This window comes from Fusarium keratoplasticum, chromosome 12 (assembly GCF_025433545.1).
Source record: "Fusarium keratoplasticum isolate Fu6.1 chromosome 12, whole genome shotgun sequence".
Lineage (NCBI taxonomy): Eukaryota > Fungi > Ascomycota > Sordariomycetes > Hypocreales > Nectriaceae > Fusarium > Fusarium keratoplasticum.
Genome location: NC_070540.1, coordinates 701,574 through 721,387, shown reverse-complemented (window position 1 = coordinate 721,387; position 19,814 = coordinate 701,574). Strand labels below are relative to the sequence as shown.

Genomic DNA, 19,814 nt, shown 5'->3' with positions numbered 1-19,814 from the left:
ATAGTTGAGAGACTTTGGGAAAGATTTACTGGTCTTTGTGAATGCCAAGCTTCTCGGTGCTACCATGCTACTCCGCATGGGGCAGCTCAAGAGCTTCACGCCTCACCAGCCGCGAGCCAAGTCTAGGCACTCCTGTCGTTCAGAGTAAGACGGGGTTAGCAACGAGGGGCAAGATAAACAATGCCATTGTCAGGACAGGCTTGTTCAGATATGCAGGGGATCCTAGGACATCAGCTAACTGTGTGGCTGGCAGGTCTTTACTTTGCTTACGGGAATACGGGGATTCGGTTAGTGGAGTGATAAGCAAGGAGCTTTATCTCTCAGTTGTACTGTATGGTCCAGTTGTGTCGTGTTTTCATAGTCAACCTTTCCCAGCGTAGTGTACCAATATCACAAATAATTGTGCTCTGCGACGGCATTGTGGAAACCAATGAATCACAACGAGCTTGTTTGTCCTTCTTTCTTCCCAAGAATCCAAGAGAGGGGTAAGCCTTGGGTGTGAATGCGCCCAGGCCATGACAAAGACCAGCCTCGGGGGCCAATCCCTGTTTAGGCAGGTCACCAGGCACGCCGAGGGACGATGATCCTATTTCCAAAAGATCCAAGAGTGAATGCGGGGAATGGAAGCGGAATTCTTAATAAGCTTAAATCAACCAGGATCTTTAAATCCATGACGGTTATCACGCGCCATTCTCGTATTGGTTGCCGTTACCTACCGTTATTACCCTTTGGCTTGAAGCCGTCAATGATTGATGTACCTCCCTTCTACAGTATAGCTGCATTAATGATGCTAGGGGTTTCTCTGTCTCTATCACATCGTTTGACGTGTCTAAACAGATATAGAGCCCAGGTGTCAAGGCCGCGTTTCTTTTTCCCTGGCAGGCAGGCCGATTTACCGGGCTGGTCCTGGCCAGGCCCTAGGTCAGGTTGAAAGAAACAGCATAACTACGCACAAGGGATAAAACTCTATTAGGGAACACAAAGCGTCGGCGGCTGGTTTCATGTTTACAATTTACGTCGCTGCCAATTTCTCAACACATCTCTGTTCAGTGCATTGTTGTGCCTCACCAGGCCACGCCGTCGACATGGCAAGTCTTTGCAACTCCAAAAGACATGAATTCGGTGAGATGGCCGAGTTGGTTATGGCGTCAGGTTAAGGTCACCTTAACAACCTAAGATTCCTGATGGAGCAATCCTCCTGGGTTCGAGTCCCAGTCTCATCAAACTTCTAGTCTTTTGCCCTCTGGGGTATTTTTTTTTTTTATTTTCCTTTTTGTCTTGCTCGTCTTTAATGGGTCTTCTCCCGATCAAGTAGACCAACTGGAGTGTGTGCGAAGGCTTGGACGAGAAGATGCCCGTGTTGAAACAGAAGTGAACAACGGCCAGGCCTACGAAATAAGACCTATGACATGAACAGTCCACAGCTCAATCCAGCAGCCAATAACCACTTTGTTTGAACAAGGCCATGAACATCAAAACAGCTTTCTCGACAAGTCGTCATAGGTGTGGTTAGGAGAATGCAACATGACAGCCTAGATGACCTCACCCATCAAATCTACCGTGTCCCGGAGGAGCTTAAAACGCACGCACTTAGAGCAAGGATCTTTGACTGGCCTGTCCACATGAACCTACAAGAGACCTATGAATCAACTCATGTTGTCTGAATATTTTTGGATTGGCAAGGCTGCGATTGAACTTGTCGAGGTGTGCGGCTTGAACTGTAGGTATGACTGGTGTGCGATTATATCCACAGCGCAGGTTAATCTTCTAGTGTTTCTTATTGATCTATCAAAGCACACCAAACCAAATGCAAGTTAAAAGTAGGATAACAGTTCATATTGTCCAGATAATGAGCAGCTCATCGCTTCCCTCCCATGGTGTCGTCCTTCTACAGGGTAAGTGAATGTACTCAGGGCAGAACTGCCTTGTTTGGATGACTGGATCCCATCTCTTCCGATTGTCGGAAGGACCAAGCTAGACTTGAGCAATGAATATCATTAATTGCCTCAATGGGAAAAGTCAAACTCGACCCAAAGCTAGGTACTAGGTCAATATTTCTCCTGAGGTACACAGGGACGGTCCCACCGATGCATTGCCAGGCGTGCTTGCCCTAAGGTTGGTTATGCATCCACAAGTCTTTATGCAAATTGGTGACAGAAAATCGCTGAAATATGCATAAGGATTCATAATGCCCCATAAAGCGCATAAAAGAAATGCAAATATGACCCACATCACGCTCAGCCAATTAGTTCCATTAATGCCTGCGAGCAATTCAGGTCTCTGACGGTCTTTCTCCGACGGTCCCGTCGGGGGCTCGACGCAGGGCGCCTCCGTCTTTGATCTGCACTTGCCTGGCGTTTGAGGTGTGTGTTGTTCCTCGTCAAGGCTCAGCTGGGTCAGTAGGTATGTCCGTTCCGTACTGTACATGAGGACTGCTCTTTCAGCGGGACCCCGTTTCTTCGAGGTTGAGTAGAGTCAGAGTCTTGAGTTCCTATTATTAATCGTTCGAATTATTAATTACCCCGCCTTTGTTTTCTCACATCGTGAAATAAAGCCAAGAGTCATCCCCATCCTCACAAACAGCACCAGCCAAGATCTGCAAGTAATTTGCTGTGTAGTCAACATGAGCGAAAATCTCCAGCCAGCCATAAACCCTCTTGTGCTTCAGCGCATTCCCGATTCTTTGGTCTGCCAATCTGCCCTCACCCTGGCTTGCAATGCACTGCCTCAACCCATCTTGAACCACTCCTTGCGCGTTTACCTTTTGGCGCTATGGTTGGCCAAAAAAGAACAGTCGAGTTTTGCTTCCGACCCTCAATTGCCCCGCCTCTTTGTTGCAGCCATCCATCACGACATGGGTGCTAGCGATTTGTACAACGGTTCACAGCGTTTCGAGCTTTGTTCCGCCGACTGCGCAAAGGCTCATCTCCTTGCCCACGACTACTCGGAAGCGGAATCTCATCAAGTCTGGACTGCAATTGCAGTGCATACGTCTCCAGGTATAGCAGAGCGCATCGACCCGCTATCCAGACTGATCCGACTTGGTGTGATCATGGACTTTGGATCTGAAGAGAACAGGGCAAAGATGGGAGTGGCTGGATATTGCAACGAGATTGAGAAACTTTTGCCAAGGTTGGAGGCGGAAAAGAGCTTGGGAGATGCTGTGGTGAAGCAGGCCAAGAAGATTCCACATGTGGATAGCCTCACTTGGCTGAGTGACGAAAAGTTCCCGTCGGCAAGTTGGCCTGGTATTTTGCTGAGGGCACACGCCGAGAATCCAGATCATGTTGGAGTAAATCCTGCTTTCTGAGATGAGCCAAGCTCCAGAGCGATTGAGCAAAGGCCACAAGGCCCCGACAATTGGACGTTACACACCCAAATAACCAGCGTGCCTAGATTATAGCCTATGCTAGTACTAAGCGGGAAATTAAACTCGAGTCTAGCCTTACCATATCAACGGTAACCCACAAGAGACATGTCAAGAGGGTCTTCCCCCCGAACTGTCCTCCATCTGTTGGAAGATTGGACAAGTTCCTCACACCCCACGACAGCCCAAGCCCATTTGATCAAAAATTCGGGGCTAACCTCCCAGTTTTCCTGAGAGAATGGCTCTCCCCAAAGTATGAGACCATTCCTAATGTCGTCTGTTTCATCGACAACGGGCACTCCTTGTGAGACAGTTATCGGCGCATAGGTTAGATATCCGACGAGATCCGACAGAAATTGTCCATGATGGAACAAGTCTTGCCGACGTAGGAGGTTGTCTCTGACCTTTGGGAAGGGGAGTGCATCGATCCAGGTAGGATGTGGTAGGTTCATCTGAAGCTGTGTTGGCTGAAGGCAGGCTGGCATGGACTGGCGTGTTTGTCTGAAGACAGATATCTCGCACTCCGATGTTTTTTGACTGCGTAACGTATCACCCATGGGACTGATGAAGCTCCCCATAACTTTGAGCAAATCCTTGTTAGACAAAATTCCTCGGCATACGTTGTAGCCTATGAGAGGTAAAAGGAGGTGATCAGTGGGCATGGAGATGCGTGGGCAACATTTGGAACTGGTAAGGGAGACTTGGTTTGGAGCCTGGTAAATGTTTGGGGTTTGTGATAACAATGGTTGGCCATCGTCATGGTCCGAAATGGACTTGGTGGCATGATCCCTTGAACTCGTGTCCGGAGCTTTCGGGGTTGGTTCTGGAAGAGTCGGAGATTCATCAAGTCGCCAGCGGTTAACCTGGTAAGGACCACGCTGGCTATGGGTGCCATTTTGGTCTCTCAGACGTTGCCCTGTCATTCAATTAGGCAAAATGATCGCTTGTAAGGATATGGACGTGGTCTTACTGCGTGCTCTCTGATTGATCCGATTCTGGAGCCGCTTTCGTTCCTTTCGTTCTTCGGCGCTGTGCTGACTACTAGTCCCCATCTTTACGGAACGACAGCGAGGATGATTGCAGAAGAAGGGAGAAAAAGGTAGGTCTTGAATAAGCCAGTGTCAAAATGGTAATTTCTGTCAGCCGTTCAAGTCAATATCGTAATACATGGAGGAATTCGTTGGTTGTTATCTTGGACCCAAACCTCAAGGGGCAAAAATGTCATCTGGCGACAAATCCGGACATTGGCCTAAACTCCGACGCTATACCAAAGGAGGAAATTTTGGTCAGTCGCAAGAGCTTCTATTTCGCCGACGGGGAGTGGATGGGCCAATCATGAGTGACGGATGGGGCTTTCAGATATGGAGCAAGAATGACATTCATGGACATGGAACAAGGGATCATGCCTTGGCCATTGAGTTTCATGATGGCGAGCTCTGAAGACAACGAGGCTTCGGCTGAGCCGTCAAGTCCGCAATGCCGACATTATAAAGGAGCTCAATATGCCGTCGAAAACTCAAGTCTCCAACACAAACTTCAAGCCCATTCATCCAATCTTCTTCCCAATATCTTAACTATACACGATGTCTTGATACGCAGCAGCTCACGCCAACCCTCAGGGACCTGGAGATGCGAGACCAACCGCATTGCAAATCATCAAAGATGAAGGGATGGAAGGCAAGCTGAATGGCAAAGTCATTGTTGTCACTGGAACCTCATCTGGAATCGGAATCGAGACGGTTCGTGCTCTCTCGACTACTGGAGCAAAATTCTTCTTGACAGCTCGAAATCTTTCCAAGGCAAAGACTGCTTTGGAAGGTGTCTTTGACTCTGAGCGCATGGAGCTCGTTGAGATGGACCAATGCTCGCTCGAAAGCGTTCGTACCGCGGCGAGCCAGATCTTGGCCAAGACAGACAAGATCAACATCCTAATCAACAACGCCGGAGTCATGGCCATTCAGAACCTCGAGTTTACCAAAGACGGGCACGAGACGCAGTTCGGAACCAACCACTTGTCTCACTTCCTCTTCTTCGAGCTCTTGAAGCCCGCCCTGCTCGCTGCCACCACACCTGAATTTAACTCTCGCGTTATCATTCTTTCATCCACTGCGCATTTGTTCAACAGCATCAACGATTCAGACAACTACAACTACCAAAAGGGCGGATACACTCCATGGGGTGCCTATGCCCAGTCCAAGACGGCCAATGTCTACATGGCCAGCGAGCTTGAACGACGATACGGAGCTCAGGGGCTTCACGCGACAAGCGTGCACCCTGGAGGGATCATGACTGGCCTTTCGCAGCATATCCCCGACAGTGAGCTCGAGGCGTTCAAGGACGATGAGAAGCTCATGAAAAAGCTCAAAAGCCCTGAGCAGGGTGCTGCCACCACCGTCTGGGCTGCAATTGGAAAGGAGTGGGAGGGTAAGGGAGGAAGATATTTGGAGGCCTGCAGAGAAGCAGAGCCATCTAAGGATGAGAAGCCTCCGGCTAGCTCCGGCTATGTCGAGCATACCTACGACCCAGAGAGGGAAGGCCGTCTTTGGGAGGATTCGCTGAAGCTCGTGGGGCTGGCCTGAACATTTACACAGCATATGGAGTCTAGAAAGCATATTTGATAAGACATTACCGGTTCATATGCCTATGCTACGTTAGGTCGTGACCATCGCGATGCTTTTGACACCTCATAGCATATCCCCAAGTGCATCATTGGGAAGCAGACTTTTCTTGAAGTCACCTTTTGTTTCCTATGATGCTAGTGATCTTTCCTACTGGCGCCAAGCAAGAAAACCAAGAAACATACTTGCGTCAAGCATCCTCCGAGCTCTCAGCGTCCCATGGACTAGACCTGCAGATCGACCGCTCCAGACCTAAAACGCAAAAGGCACCTGCTCCAAGAGAGGTCAATGCAGAATAAAACATGCAGCCCGAAGCCAGTGGTAGTTCAGCCAAGGCAAACCCGGACTGATAAGCATGCAGCCTTCGGGTTGTCCCGCATGTTTTCGGTGTCAAGTTTTAAGTCTATTCCGCCTTGCCGCAACCTTTATCGCATTACCCCTTGCTGGTGCGGAGCCCCTCCTCGGAATTGCAAAAGCAAGCCGCATACCAAAGCTCTGACAGCCACCGTTGAACAAACCGGAGCTGACCTATGTGGACGGTCCGCTGACAGTCATGTGCCGAATCATGGCGCCTGTGCTGGAAGGGCTTAAGCCACAGCAGCAAATTGAGGGGATCTTGCGTATTGCCAGTCCGTAATTGGATACTAACTGTGCTGTTTCTTGGCATTACGTGTGTGAATCACGAAATGAGGGACGGACCTCGAAAATACAGTGAGTGGCATATTCAGCCATGAATGTGGGAGAAATAGAAAAGAGACTCAAGGGATGTGCTGGACGACATTTTGTTTCACCCAACCCCAAGCTGAGGAGAGACTCTTCTCAATCTTGGTATACGCCTGCTATGATTCTCGGAAACCCTTCAACACCTGCGAAGCTAGGAGTCTGGATAGACTATTCTAGAGATGTCATCCCATCCGCGACTTTGACGCTCATCAACAGGGATGCCGCTGTACTTTTGGCCTTCCTTGCTACTCTTGTCGCCATCACCGGAGTTCGCAGCTGGAGAATCACCCGTTTTGCCATGTACATGGCCTTCGTCCCTAGACAGCAGCATGTCGAGGCCAGTATCAATCATCAGCTGCTTCCACAACAAGTCATCCTCCGCAATTCCGAGACCGCTACTGGAGCTGCAGTAGGCCTTCTCAGCTACACATATGTCAACAAGGGAACCGAGGCGGCCGGGAATCAACACAGGCTAAAGGGAACCTTGTTTGGGGTGGTAGCATTGGGCCACTGGGCCACTTTTGTCGTCCTCTCAATCCTCACCTCCCAAATAGTTCTCGGTAGAACTGTCGTCTCCAAGGCTACCTCGAGCTGCGGCAAATGGGGGCCGGACCTCAACAGCTCGAACTTCAACCTGGTGTACAACGAGCTGGGACTCAACGCCACGCTTGATGCTGACAATTATGTCCAAAATTGTTATTTCAACCACGTCAAATCGGGCATCTTTGACTGCGAAAGATTGATGAGTCAGGCTATTGATGTCTCAGTCTCTCACAATGCCGAATGCCCGTTCCCTAGCAATGTATGTCGGACCAAGTTTGCTCTCGCCGTCGACACGGGCAATGTCAGCCTCGCCCACCTTGGCATCAACACGAGGCTTGCCCACGAGCTCTATTTTCGACGGCGCAGCGTGTGTGCCCCCATCCATGAGGATCTTTTCTATGTTGGAACTTATACATCGGCAAACCTGTCGTGGTTCAAGCCTGATGAAAAGATGGACATATACCGCTTCATAACACCGACGGATGATTTTCTCATGATGGACCATCTCGTACGCCATGACAACCGGAGCGCCGCCTACAAGCTTGATGCCTACCATTTCCCATTCCCCTATCCGCTGCCCGAAACTTTAGCCGCTCCCTTGCACTTTAAAGACCAACTGCGCGATGGCTCCCACGGGCCGAGCATCATCTTGCTCAGCGGCCGAGGCATCACATTCACCAACAAATCTGACGACGCCCTCTGGTCTGTTCATACAGAGGTCGAATACCCCAATGGGACCTTCCGGGGCCTTGACCTCACCAAGTTACCCTCGAGATATAGAATGGATAGGGTCCTTAATATTATCGGGTGTGACGAACGATTTCAGCTGTGTGCCAAACATACCAACCGCTGTCTCCCATGGTCGGGGCTGATACCCTTAGTGGATATGAATGCCATTGACGATAGAGCCAGCTCAGATGCTCAAATAGGACAGGATCTCATCACGGCGGTATCTCTACTCAATAATGTTATCCCCGACACGAGTATCCCGGCTGTTATTGCCGGGCGTGACGGCTCGTCAGCCCTGAGAGCCTCGAGACACACGAACAATGGAGAACAGTACTACCTCGAAAAGGAACAGTGGAAGACGGAAGTTACGTATTGGTTCGCAGTGGCAATGGCCAAACTACAGCTCGGCATCTTCAATACCATCCAGGGGCCGAACGGTCTGCGTCCCACTGACACCATAAACCTATGGGCTGATTCGCCAATGATGAATATCTGTGGCAGGGTAAAGTATCGTTCTGCAGACCACACTTCGCTCAGCTTTGTTGGAGTGGTGGCTGTCATTGTGGTCTCGGCGTTTCTCATTACTATGAGCCTCTTTGATCTTGTCATTGATTGGGTCCCCAGGAAATGGCGTGGAAGAAGGCTGATGCAGTGGGAAGCATCAGAGAGCTTGGCGCTATTGGAGCGGCAGAAGGGACCTGGACATGATCGGGAGAGGGAGTCTTCAGATGACGGACCGCAGTTGTTAGTTGAAGAGGCTAGGCCTAAGCTCACTTGAACTGTTGTTGATCTGGATGTTAGATCTTTGCTCTTTGTTGTTGACGATCATCAGTTGAAGCTGCTTAGTATAACACGAAATCTTCACTCACTCTCAGCCTTCAGAGTTCTCCTTACCCTCCAGTTCATGAACTCTGAGTGTGACTGAGTCATACGAGCAGCACAGACCAGCTACACATATTATCCGCTCGCAAGCACCCACTACACATCGCCTTGGTGATAGTGCAAGCTTCATAATAGCTCTCTAAGCTGTCCACGGTTTCCATTTGCTAACAGGCTATATGGAACATACTACCCCGAACCCCCATTCTACGTTTCACAACACGCACGTCGGCACTTAACACCTCTTTTGACGCAGATCCAATTCCACTGGCTCGGATCTTGCAGGCTGCCACATGCCCAGTATTTAAGCATGATAGCCTGGCCAATGGGCTATTTTCCTTCTTCCCCGGCTCACCATTTTGTCCTCGCTTGAAATAAGCCGGCCCGTTTAACCGTGTATTTGGCCGAGAAGCGGCGTGGAGATCCTTTCTAGATCCCTGGTCAGATTCTCCCCCGCATCACCTCCGCATGGTTCCCTGACAAATGAGCTTTTTGTGTCCATTTAGCCGTATTCCACCCCGGCTTTTAGTCCTGGGGTCGATATCTCCTTGCTTGCGCGGGGACTGCCAGAGCGTACTCAACCCCACTAGGTATTAGAGCACTATCCAGGACTCTATAAAAATACTACAAGGATAGGTTAATCTCTTATCTTCATTTTAGTGAGTATAGGAAGAGACTAATCATAATTGGTCTAGATCCCTGCTCAGTACCCAATGGCAAGCCCCGCGCAAGCAAGGAGATGGAGTCGTGACGTCTGGCAGGTCGGCCGCCATGCGTCAGACTAGACGATGTTACCCTTCCAATGGCCTCGTGTTGACGAGTGAAACAGCCTGTTGACGGGACGGCGGGACGGGGACCGCGCGGGGATTTCGGCTGAGAAATGCAGACTATATAGACCTAGTTACAAGACAGTGAAACCTCCTAGAGAGACAGCTTCCTCTACTCAACCCTTTTACAACCTCCAGATCATCGTCATCATGGTCAACGTAGGTTCAGCGGCCGATCCTATCGTCACTCGTCTCGTCGAAGAGGACAAGACACCATGGTACAAGAAACCAAACCTCCGCCTCATGTACGTGTGGCTCTTTTGCTGCTGTATGGGCGTTGAGATGACCTCTGGGTTCGATTCGCAGCTCATCAACACGCTCCAGTTTGCGCCTACGTTTCATAAGTGTAAGTATCTGTTAAACAGAGCGCGTTTCATAGTAGCAAGCGTTGAAAATGGGGTTGAAAGAGCCTTGTTCTTCGACAACGGAAAGGGGTCGGAATACCCCAGATTTATCCACAAAAGAGGGACCCATAATTTGGGTCAAATCCCGGTCAATCAGATCCAAGCGGTGGGATGGCAGACGCTTCGAGTTCGTGCTAACTTGGGAATAGACTTTGGCAATGGGCGCACGAACGAAGATGGCGATTTTGCCATTGAGCCAGGCTTGCTCGGCTTCGTCAACTCGTCGTATCAGCTTGGCTCTATCTTTGGTGTTCCACTCGCGCCTTGGTTCGCTCATCGCTACGGACGACGATGGTCCATCATGTTGGGTTCTCTGATCATGGTTGTTGGAGCCCTCCTTCAAGGTTTCGCACAGCACGGTGAGATAAAGTCTTAAGAACTCGGTATTGACAGCCATACTAACGAGCTACTATAGTTGCCATGTACATCATTGCACGCATGCTGCTCGGAGTTGGCATCCTCTTCTGCATCATCTCTGGTGCTGCCTTGATCGGAGAGCTTGGCCACCCCAAGGAGCGTGCTATTCTGACATCGCTCTTCAACTCGTCGTACTTTATCGGACAGATCACGGCTTCAGCCATTGCTCTTGGCACCACCAATATCCCTAGTAACTGGGCATGGCGTGTCCCATCTCTCCTCCAGATCTGTCCATCTTTGCTTCAGATCGTTACCGTCTTGTATGTATTCTACCCCGTCACGCTATGGATCAAGACTGACGGGCGAAACCTAGCCTACTTCCGGAATCTCCCCGTTTCCTCGTCGCGAACGACAGAAGTGAAGAGGCCGCCGCCATTCTGGTCAAGTACCACGCTGAGGGCGATGCCAACTCGCAGCTCGTCCAAGCCGAGATTGTACAGATTCGAGAGACTATCAAGACTGAGATGGAGGTTTCCAAACAGTCCTGGCTTGACCTCCTCCGTACCAGCGGCATGCGTCGCCGTGTGCTCGTCACGGTCTTTATTGGTCTCTTCACCCAACTTTCTGGCAACACTCTCATCAGCTACTACTCTGGCATTCTCTTCCAGATGATGGGATATACCACCAACTACGCGAAAACCCGAATCAACCTTGCTTACGCCTGCTGGGGGTTGATTAACGCGACAATCATTGCCCTTGTCGTCACCCGCTTCAAGCGCCGACATATGTACATGCTCTCGGCCTGTCTAATGCTCGTTACCTTCATTGCCATCACCGTCTCCCTTGAGAGACTGCAGGCTGCACAGGCAGCTGACGTAAAGAACCGTGCCGCTGGCATTGCCGCCCTGTTCTTCTACTTTGCCTACTCTCCAACCTACAACATCGGAAACAACGCTCTCACATACAGTAAGTTTAAACCCCAGTACTCATATGATCCCTCTAACCACATTCCAGCCTATCTCGTTGAACTTTGGCCTTACGCCCAACGAAGCCGTGGTATCGGTGTTCAGCAAATCTTTGGCAAGCTCGCAGGATTCTTCTCCACGAACGTCAACTCGATTGCGCTCAATGCCATCAAGTGGCGTTATCTTGCCATTTATTGTGGCTGGATCTTCTTTGAGTTTTGCATCGTCTTCATGCTATACCCAGAGACGAGCGGCCGAACTCTTGAGGAACTCGCTTTCCGTAAGCCTCGTTTCTGCTTTTGTATATGTCAGAGCACTAACATATTGCCATCACAGTCTTTGAAGACGACGAGTTCAACGAGAAGACAGTTGCTGCTGTCGAGAAGCAGATTCACTTTGGGGACCAGACCGAGAGCTCTAAGCAGGAGGGTAACCCTACCCAGACTCAGCACAGAGAGCTCGTATAGGTCAGCTATGAGAGTGAGTGAGAGGGATATTGGAAGAGACAAGGGGTATCATTTGCAATCATTTGGCAATGCATTTCTACCTAGGTATCTATGGCTCCGATTCCTTTACTGGATATATATATCAGGCTGTCTAAGGTGTGTTCTTCCATAGTACATATATGTCTATACTCTTCAAACGGAACGGCATGTTACTCTGACTCATGTGCGACTTTGTGACCGTTGTCACTCGCATGAATAATCTCGAACAAGGCATATATCTCGTCCTACAAGTCGGCAAATTTCTGCCTCGTGGTGACCGTCGCACATTTGTTCAAGTGTCACATGCAATTCGTTTGCATGGCTTCAAGCAAAGCTGTTACACTAGACATCCACGCCAAGCGCCAGAGGTGCCCATTCCAGGTCAAAGCAGTGCCCTCTACCAGGTCGATGGAATTGACAGTGTAGTAATCGACGGATCACACGATATTGCGGCGCTGAGCCAACCTTGGCGACGGTGATATTCGATGAAGGTCTCTGTAGCTTTTGTCTTGGGCAAAGAATGCTCAAAAGACACAATTATTCTTGGGGAGAGGGGGCATCGAGGAACAATGTCTCTTTGGCGGTGAAGCCCCATCGTGGGATTATTTCCATAGGTAGGTCCACAAGGGCTCCCTGGATGTCGTTTACCCACCATATAAATCGTAGATCAGGCGCTTTGTGCGCGCGGTAGTGGACAATAATAACATACCGTTACGAGTGAATCGCCCTGTGCTAAACTCGCGTGATGATCGACATGTCCTTGCGTTGCCATGGACAACACACAGACAGGCGAGACAGGTGCAGCAAAGGAAAAATGTGACCGGTGAGAGAAGAGGGCTCCGTATGTCGTCGTACAACATCGGAGAATTGGCCCTGCTTCAAGACCGATGCAGTGCAACAATCATTAAGCCAACAGCTGTGCGAGCATTTTGTGGTGGGACTACCCCATGCATCGTTTTCAGCAGCATTATATCCGTACTTGCTTGCCTATCTCTGTGTTTATGCAAGGCCTCAGCTCGTCCCATAATGTGATGATGCCAAGCGCTGTCAGCCAGCCACAAACAGGGGGTTTCAGGTCGCCATGGTTGCGCTGCGGGGAGAGTGAGGGGATCCCGACAATTTGATGGGGCACCAAGACAAGAAATAGTGACGGCTCACCCTGTTTCTCAGCACTCTGATTCGAATTAGAGACCTGTGATTGGGTCATGGATAATGCCCACTTGAGCTGAGCCGTAGCTGAGATGCCCTCGATGCAGTCCAGCTGCCATCCCAACTTTGAGGCCTGCCTGTTCACGGCGCTCGCCCGAGGGATTATCGTCGCCGATTATTTGGTCGTGGCCAGTGAGGGATTATTATCGGCGATTACTGGGCGCTGTGCAGTAGCCTCAGTGCCCCAGCTCTTCATTTGCTGGCATTCCTGCATCAAACCCGCTGGATCCCTGCATAAGCGGGCGGGACTGTAAGACACGGCAGGCTCTATGCTGACTTTGGGCATCCAAGTGCAAAACCGGTGAGACACGCAGATCGTTCAGTTGAGGAGGAGAGACTGAGAGGGTAGGGGGAGAGAACTGAGAAGTATAAAAGGCATTCATGTAGACGTCCCGCTTTGAACATGTCTCTTCATCATCAATCGCCTTTGCCTTCACGTTCTCCATCCGAGCAGGAATAACCTAGTGTCAAGATGCGCGTCTCTTTCTTCCTCTCAAGCCTCCTATGGCTTTCTACCGCCTCAGCCCTGCCAGCCCCTCTGGATGAGCGCAAGGCAGTCGGCTGCGACTGTACCGGCACAAAGAATGGAGGTCCCTCGTCCAAGGAGTTCATCTGCCGTGACTCCCGCCTTGGACCCAAGGTCCTACCCAAGAAGCTTCCTCTCGACAACCTTGTAGAGAACTATGACCGCTTTGGAGGACTCACTCCGGGTCAATTCCTCGACAAGTGGACCGACGACAAGGGCAACTTCATCTATCCTCCTCAGAACGGCTTCCAGCTTGACCAGAACGGCAACGCCATTAACGGTACCATGGAATTGCAAAAGGGCGCCCTCGTGGATCGCTTCGGAAGCGAATATGGTATGTGTTTCTCTCGTATCAAACAGATGCGAATAGTCTAACCATCCCCCAGGATCATTCATCTCTGCTGCTGCTGCCCCTTACTCTCAGCGTGCTCTCCCTCCCTCCAACCTGGCCACAAACCCTTCATCCCCCAACTTCCCATACAACTACCACGTCTACCGAGTGCTCAAGCCTCTTCCTGTTGTGGGAGGCCCTATCGCACCTTGGTTCGGCCAGCCGGGGCTTGGAGCCCAGTTCTTCACAGGTGGGGTGGGCAACATCATGGCTCTGATCGAGAAGGGTTACTTGGAGAGCGTGGATCCATCAGTCTTAATCTTCAGAGGCAAGGGCTGCGCTTGAGTATAACAAAGGGGAACGAAAATAAGATTAATGAGACATGATCTATGCGCGTTAACTAAATTATCTACGTCCAGTTCAGTCACACCAGCGCAGGTGATAATAATACCTCAGACTGTGATTAGAAAGATTGACGTAAACTATCTTCTTCATACCATTCTATTCGGAGACATCCATCTTCCATTTTTTGACAGTCTTGTTGATAAACTCCTCGTAGCTCGCAGGACTCCTTCCCAATAATTTAACCTGCTCCTGATGTTCTGTCTCAGTCATTCCAAAACCATTCTGTTCAAAATAATCATACATGAGTCTCATGTCTCTGGCCCAAATGGAATTGACCCTCGTTCGGAAGAGCTTCTCAAACTCTACTAGGCCTTCTTCATCACTCTTTGCAGCCGTGATTTCTGTTCCGAGGACTTTTGACCACAGTCTTGCCGTGTCAGTGCTGGTGTATGTTTCCAAACTCCCAATCATGATCTTCTTTCCAGCCCAGACATGTCCATCGTCTTGCAATGCGTTCGCTGTTGCTAATGCGATGTCCGCAGGGTCCACTCGACTAACGCCTTTGCTCCCAAGTGGCTCGTCAAAGAATCCCTGTTTGAGTATGCTCTCCTTGCTGCGCAAGTCATTGTCGAAGAAGAGAGAAGGTCCAATGATGGTCCAGCTAAACCCTCCTGGCTGGCTTCGCTCTGTCACCCCGTAACGCAACTTGGCTTCGATGATGTGTTTGACCAATACATGGCCTGAAGCCACGTCTCGGAGGTGGCCAGCTTCAATTGCGTCAAGACCAAAATCACCACATGCAGACAGGTAAACGAGATGCTTTACTGTCTCAGCACGTTTCATTGCATCAAAAAAGTTGAGCGTGACCATCAACTCATTCTCGCCGGTCAAGCAGACAAAGGTGGCTGTGACACCATGCGCCTTCAAGGTCTCCTCGAGGAAGACCGGATCTTGGACGTTTCCATGAACAACTCTGACCCGAGCATCATCTCCATGGGAATTGAGTCGCGACTTGAGTTTGTCAGGATTGTTTGTAGGAAGAATGAGAGTTGGTCTTGCTGCCTGGGACAGGAGGAGAGGAACAAGTCGTTGGCCGATGTGACCAGAGGCCGCCGTGATGAGATAGGTCGGGGGAGTATTGGGGGACATGGCTGAACTGATTCTTTTGACTCCAAATCCAAGTGACATAAGATAACGGCTTGCGAGTCTACAGGAGCTCGTTCACACTGTAAGCAGCTCTGCCTTTCTTTATATAATGCTTGGCACCGTGTCAGACGAAATCGCCGAGAAGTCTCCGAGATTTGTAATGGGTTGCCGTGGACATTTACCATCCATCTTCCCACGACTTTCCTGGATTTTTCGGCCTGAGAGCGGGATCTAGCTTGTTGGATTTGTAATAGATCACATGTGGAAACTTTGTTATGCGTAAAGCTCAAAGAGGGTGTGCCAGTCATCCAGTGAGCCACCAGCGGATCAGATCATACCATGGATATCTCGGCAAACTGCATAATTAGTTTCCTGTCTATGAATCACTGAAACCGTATGATTGCCCCAGGCTCGTGATCTGTGTTACGAGGAAAGACAATATTAACTAGAGTAAGAAGGGGGATATATTCAAACGAGATAAAGACTGTAGATCTACAACCTGGCAAAACAAGGGCAGATTACGGATCCAAGGGCGCTCGAGTAGACAGATATAATTGTAATTGCTGGAAGATTACAATCCCTTGCACTCCCTGCGTGATGCCAATCCATAGACCTCGCTGGCTTTATTACTACAAAGGGGCTCTTTGTTGCCAATCAATCAAGCTACCCGCAATCCATTCGCGATTGATACGAGGCATGCTTGGCCTTCCGTTTACAGAATGAGAGCAGCGATAACGGGAAGGGCAAATGCCAAACCAACATGCACCATATTTCCGCTGCTTACAACCGGAGTGGTAGGTTGAGGGGGGATTGGCACGCTGGTAGGAGTTGACACAACGATGTGTGTGCTCAACGGAGTTGGGACAGCAACAGGTGTGGTCCAAGAACCAGTGGGGACTACAACTCCTGAAGATGGCTTGCTCGTCGTGACAGTTCCGTTATAGGACGGGAAAGGGGCTGTCTTTTCAGGAACAGGGACGGGTTCGTAGTAAGATGGGACTTCAGGCACCACCTTTCCGGAGCTAGGAACAGCTGAGCTGGGCACCCCGGGAGTCTTGCTCGTAGGAACAGCCGTAGTGACAACCTGGAAGCCAGAAGTGGGCTGCGAGATCACAGTGCTTGGATGTATCTTGGAGGTTTCGGGGCAGACGGTGGTACGGTCAACGATTGTGATCGTAGGAGCAGGTGGTGAGTTGGTAGGAGGATGGAAAGTGCTGGTGGTGCGCTCCTTGCAAGGAACAATCGTCGTCAGGGTTTCGGTGATGGTAGACACAGGCACGGGAGTCGACTTTGACGGGGAGACCGAGGTGGTAGCGGGAACAGCACCACTCTGGGTGGCAGGGCAGACGTAGGTGGTTGAAACAATAGTCGAGGTGACAACCTTCTGAGTATATCGTGCCGGGCAGTTCACGACCGAGGCAGCGCAGCTGGTGATGGTGTAGACATGGGTCGAATGGACTGTGCTTGTAACGTCCCCGGTAGGGCGAGGAGCAGTGACGTTGCCATGGCCCGCGGTGGGAGTGCTGGTAAAGTGGGCAAAGGTGTCCGATGTTTCGGTAACAGAAGAGCTACCGGAGGAGCCGTCAGAGGAGCCGTTGGAAGATCCGTTGGAAGATCCGTTAGAAAAGCCATCAGAAGAGCCACCTGAAGAGCTGCCAGAAGGGCTCTCAGAAGACGTGGCCGTTGCAGTGCTCGAATCGGTGTCTTGATGACTCTCAAGGAAGATGCCAGGCTGGCCACGGTCTGGCAGGCAGTTCTCAGCCTTAGCAGCAGTGGCAAGAGTGATGGTCAAGCTAGGGGCCAAGCTAAGGTCAAGGATATCGCCAATCTCAACATTCAGCTCGACCTCAAGGCCAAGGGTGAGAGCGATGGCCTCGGCAACAGAGACAGCACAGCTATCAGTGCCAATCAAGACTGCAGTGTAGTCGAAGAGGCTGACCCAAATAGCAATCTTGGCACCAGCCTCAATCTCCAGAGCGGGAATCTCGAGCTCTGCCTCAAGGTCGATCTCAGTGCGTAGACGAAGACCAAGCTGGAGCGCAACCTCGGCAGACAAATCAACGTCAGCTCCAATACCAAGAGGAAGAGCCTTGGCAACAAGTCCGTCGAGAGAGAGTTCAACGATGTCCTTGGTAAGAAGAGAGATCTCGACAAAGGCATCCTCAGCGAATGAGATGTAGACGCCAGTTGAAAGATCGATCGCTGCGTCAACTCCGATAACAAGGTCAAGGGCGATAGCCGCACCAGCCTCAACCTCCAGGAGCCCAGGAATCTCAAGCTCAAGGGCAGGGGAAGCGAACAACTCGATAGCCTCATGGACAGCAGCCGAGGCAGAGATGTCGATCTCGATGTAAGCCTTCACACCACCAAGGCCAACACGGACTCGCGGTTCCTCAAGAAAACCCTTGACGAGCTCCAGTTCAACATCTCCAGAGATTTGGGCCTTGGGGAGATGAAGGCCAAGGTTGAGGGCAGGAGAGGTCTCGGTCTCGGGAGCAGCGATACTACATAAAACAGTTAATGACTATGGTTTATCCAAGAAAGGCATCTCAAAACATACCCCTTGAATAGAATATGGTCCTCCCAGCTGTTGGCCAAGCTGCAAACCGACGGAGCAATGCGGCTAGGCTTGCTGATTTGAGGAACACCGAGACCGCCCAAAAGGTGCGGGGAGGCCTGTGCGAAAGCCACGAGGCCCCCTAGGGCAGGAAGAAGGTTAGAAAAACGCATGTTGGTTTATGAAAAAGCAAAGTAATGAGTGGCTGGAGAAACAGTGTCTCCGAAAATGTGTAAAGAGAGTGACAGGAAGAGTGCAGTGACAACTACAGAAGCTTGACCGAAACGATTTCTATGGGCAGCAGCAACGTCGTGCTTTAATGCAAGCTCAGTGTTATCCGTGCTTAAGGGGTTGTGGAGGATATGCGTCGTCATAATCTTCCGTTAGCGCATGAAACAACCATGTCGTTGACATTTTGCTAGAGGGGGAAGTGAGTGCCGAGCAATCACAATCACAGCTGCCGATCGCCATCTTGGGGCCTGCTAATCAGCGAAGCGAAATTCTCCTAGCGAGCAGCTGCCGCTAGCAAGTTCGGGAAATTGTGAAGGGCCGAGGTTGGGAAAATGCCGATCACATATGATTGACTGCCGATGAAGTTTCAAGTGAGTAGATTGTCGTCCAAGGAGAAGTTCTTCACGTGTATCATTCTCCTTCTAGAATAAAGACAAGCAGCTCAAACGTCATCAGACAGAATATGACGAATCTGTGAAGGGACCTGGACAATTCTATCCAATATCGGTGCCAAGTGAGTCGCTTAAAAAGATGGTCCGCCTTGGCATCTAAGATATCAAACCGTCCATACCACCTGACACTGGCCTTTTCTTCTCGATACTATAGTAATTGGTGAATCTTGTATATCACTGTATTGGCATTAAGATATTATGTTATGATATGTTCACATTGTGTTCTTTGTTATAGTTGAAGCCCGACCCTTGATCTGGCAACTCCGCCGGTCCATATAGTCTTGTATAGAATCTCTCTGCTCATAGTAGCTACCACAGAACATAGCATTTGAGATTAAATTGACAAAAACCTCACCGAGTTAAAAAATCGTAATCGATCTAGCCAAGGAACGCATGGACTTCGGATGACACATAGCTATTGGTTGGATGACCAGGTCTTTTGACAATCGAAAAGGGCTCATGTGTGAATAGATCAGTCGCAATTCTAGAAGTAGATATCCTTTTCTCCGACTGTCACATCGATTCGAGCAATTTCAAAGGTACATATATCTAGGATTTGAACCTAATATTGCTTGTAGGACTGGGAGGACGAAAAGGCCAAGGCCTGCTAGACTTTCCATATTCCCAAGGAGAAAATGGCGAGTCAGTGGGCTGTAGGTACGACTTAAAACCCATGATCAAACACAGATTGGAAGGTTACTTCCGACCAGCGCTCTTATAGCGATAGTCATACTCACCTGAGCACCATGTTAGTGCTCCTACCCTAGGCACACCAACTTGTGTCATGACACGGCGGAACGGGGATATCTAGGATCATTGATACGTGGGTGGAAAGACAAGTAAGAGCAATGGGATAAGCAGGACATAGAATTAATGTGCGCAAATGGCTGTAGTGGTTTCATGGACCTTGAGCCTGAGCACAAGTGTTGCAGTAATGGAACACAATTTTGGTTGCCAGTCAAGAAACGGCGGCATCGACTTGTGAAAACTTGAAGCATTTTCGCGAAGGCAACCCACTGCAGAGGTTCTAGCATACACAGTAACCTAGTTAATCTTTCAAAAGTCACCCGGCATGGCTTGGAATATCTTTATGGTCCTCATTGACCAAGAATCATGAGTT

At 50.0% G+C, this 19,814-nt stretch overlaps 7 protein-coding genes across 7 annotated transcripts; 5 read left to right on the top strand and 2 right to left on the bottom strand.

The window, feature by feature from the left end:
* Positions 1-2,794: 2,794 nt before the first annotated feature.
* On the top strand, positions 2,795-3,310 carry NCS57_01383500 (uncharacterized protein; the record flags this gene model as incomplete). Its single annotated transcript, XM_053063457.1, has 1 exon — positions 2,795-3,310. The coding sequence occupies exon 1, from the start codon at positions 2,855-2,857 to the stop codon at positions 3,308-3,310; it is 456 nt and encodes a 151-aa protein (XP_052906790.1). The 5' UTR covers positions 2,795-2,854.
* A 1,727-nt stretch (positions 3,311-5,037) lies between these two features.
* Positions 5,038-5,946, top strand: NCS57_01383400 (uncharacterized protein; the record flags this gene model as incomplete). The annotated part of the gene is made up of 1 exon (XM_053063456.1): positions 5,038-5,946. The coding sequence occupies one exon, from the start codon at positions 5,038-5,040 to the stop codon at positions 5,944-5,946; it is 909 nt and encodes a 302-aa protein (XP_052906789.1).
* A 769-nt stretch (positions 5,947-6,715) lies between these two features.
* On the top strand, positions 6,716-8,758 carry NCS57_01383300 (uncharacterized protein; the record flags this gene model as incomplete). The annotated part of the gene is made up of 1 exon (XM_053063455.1): positions 6,716-8,758. The coding sequence occupies one exon, from the start codon at positions 6,716-6,718 to the stop codon at positions 8,756-8,758; it is 2,043 nt and encodes a 680-aa protein (XP_052906788.1).
* Positions 8,759-9,836: 1,078 nt separating this feature from the next.
* Positions 9,837-11,879, top strand: NCS57_01383200 (MFS domain-containing protein; the record flags this gene model as incomplete). Its single annotated transcript, XM_053063454.1, has 6 exons — positions 9,837-10,032; positions 10,240-10,449; positions 10,506-10,767; positions 10,821-11,413; positions 11,462-11,692; positions 11,749-11,879. 6 exons carry the CDS (start codon positions 9,837-9,839, stop codon positions 11,877-11,879), a joined length of 1,623 nt encoding a protein of 540 aa, XP_052906787.1.
* Positions 11,880-13,578: 1,699 nt separating this feature from the next.
* NCS57_01383100 (TNT domain-containing protein) lies at positions 13,579-14,308 on the top strand (the record flags this gene model as incomplete). Its single annotated transcript, XM_053063453.1, has 2 exons — positions 13,579-13,966; positions 14,019-14,308. The coding sequence occupies 2 exons, from the start codon at positions 13,579-13,581 to the stop codon at positions 14,306-14,308; spliced, it is 678 nt and encodes a 225-aa protein (XP_052906786.1).
* Positions 14,309-14,464: 156 nt separating this feature from the next.
* NCS57_01383000 (NAD(P)-bd-dom domain-containing protein) lies at positions 14,465-15,496 on the bottom strand (the record flags this gene model as incomplete). The annotated part of the gene is made up of 1 exon (XM_053063452.1): positions 14,465-15,496. The coding sequence occupies one exon, from the start codon at positions 15,494-15,496 to the stop codon at positions 14,465-14,467; it is 1,032 nt and encodes a 343-aa protein (XP_052906785.1).
* Positions 15,497-16,166: 670 nt separating this feature from the next.
* NCS57_01382900 (uncharacterized protein) lies at positions 16,167-18,184 on the bottom strand (the record flags this gene model as incomplete). Its single annotated transcript, XM_053063451.1, has 2 exons — positions 16,167-17,958; positions 18,015-18,184. 2 exons carry the CDS (start codon positions 18,182-18,184, stop codon positions 16,167-16,169), a joined length of 1,962 nt encoding a protein of 653 aa, XP_052906784.1.
* Positions 18,185-19,814: the final 1,630 nt, after the last annotated feature.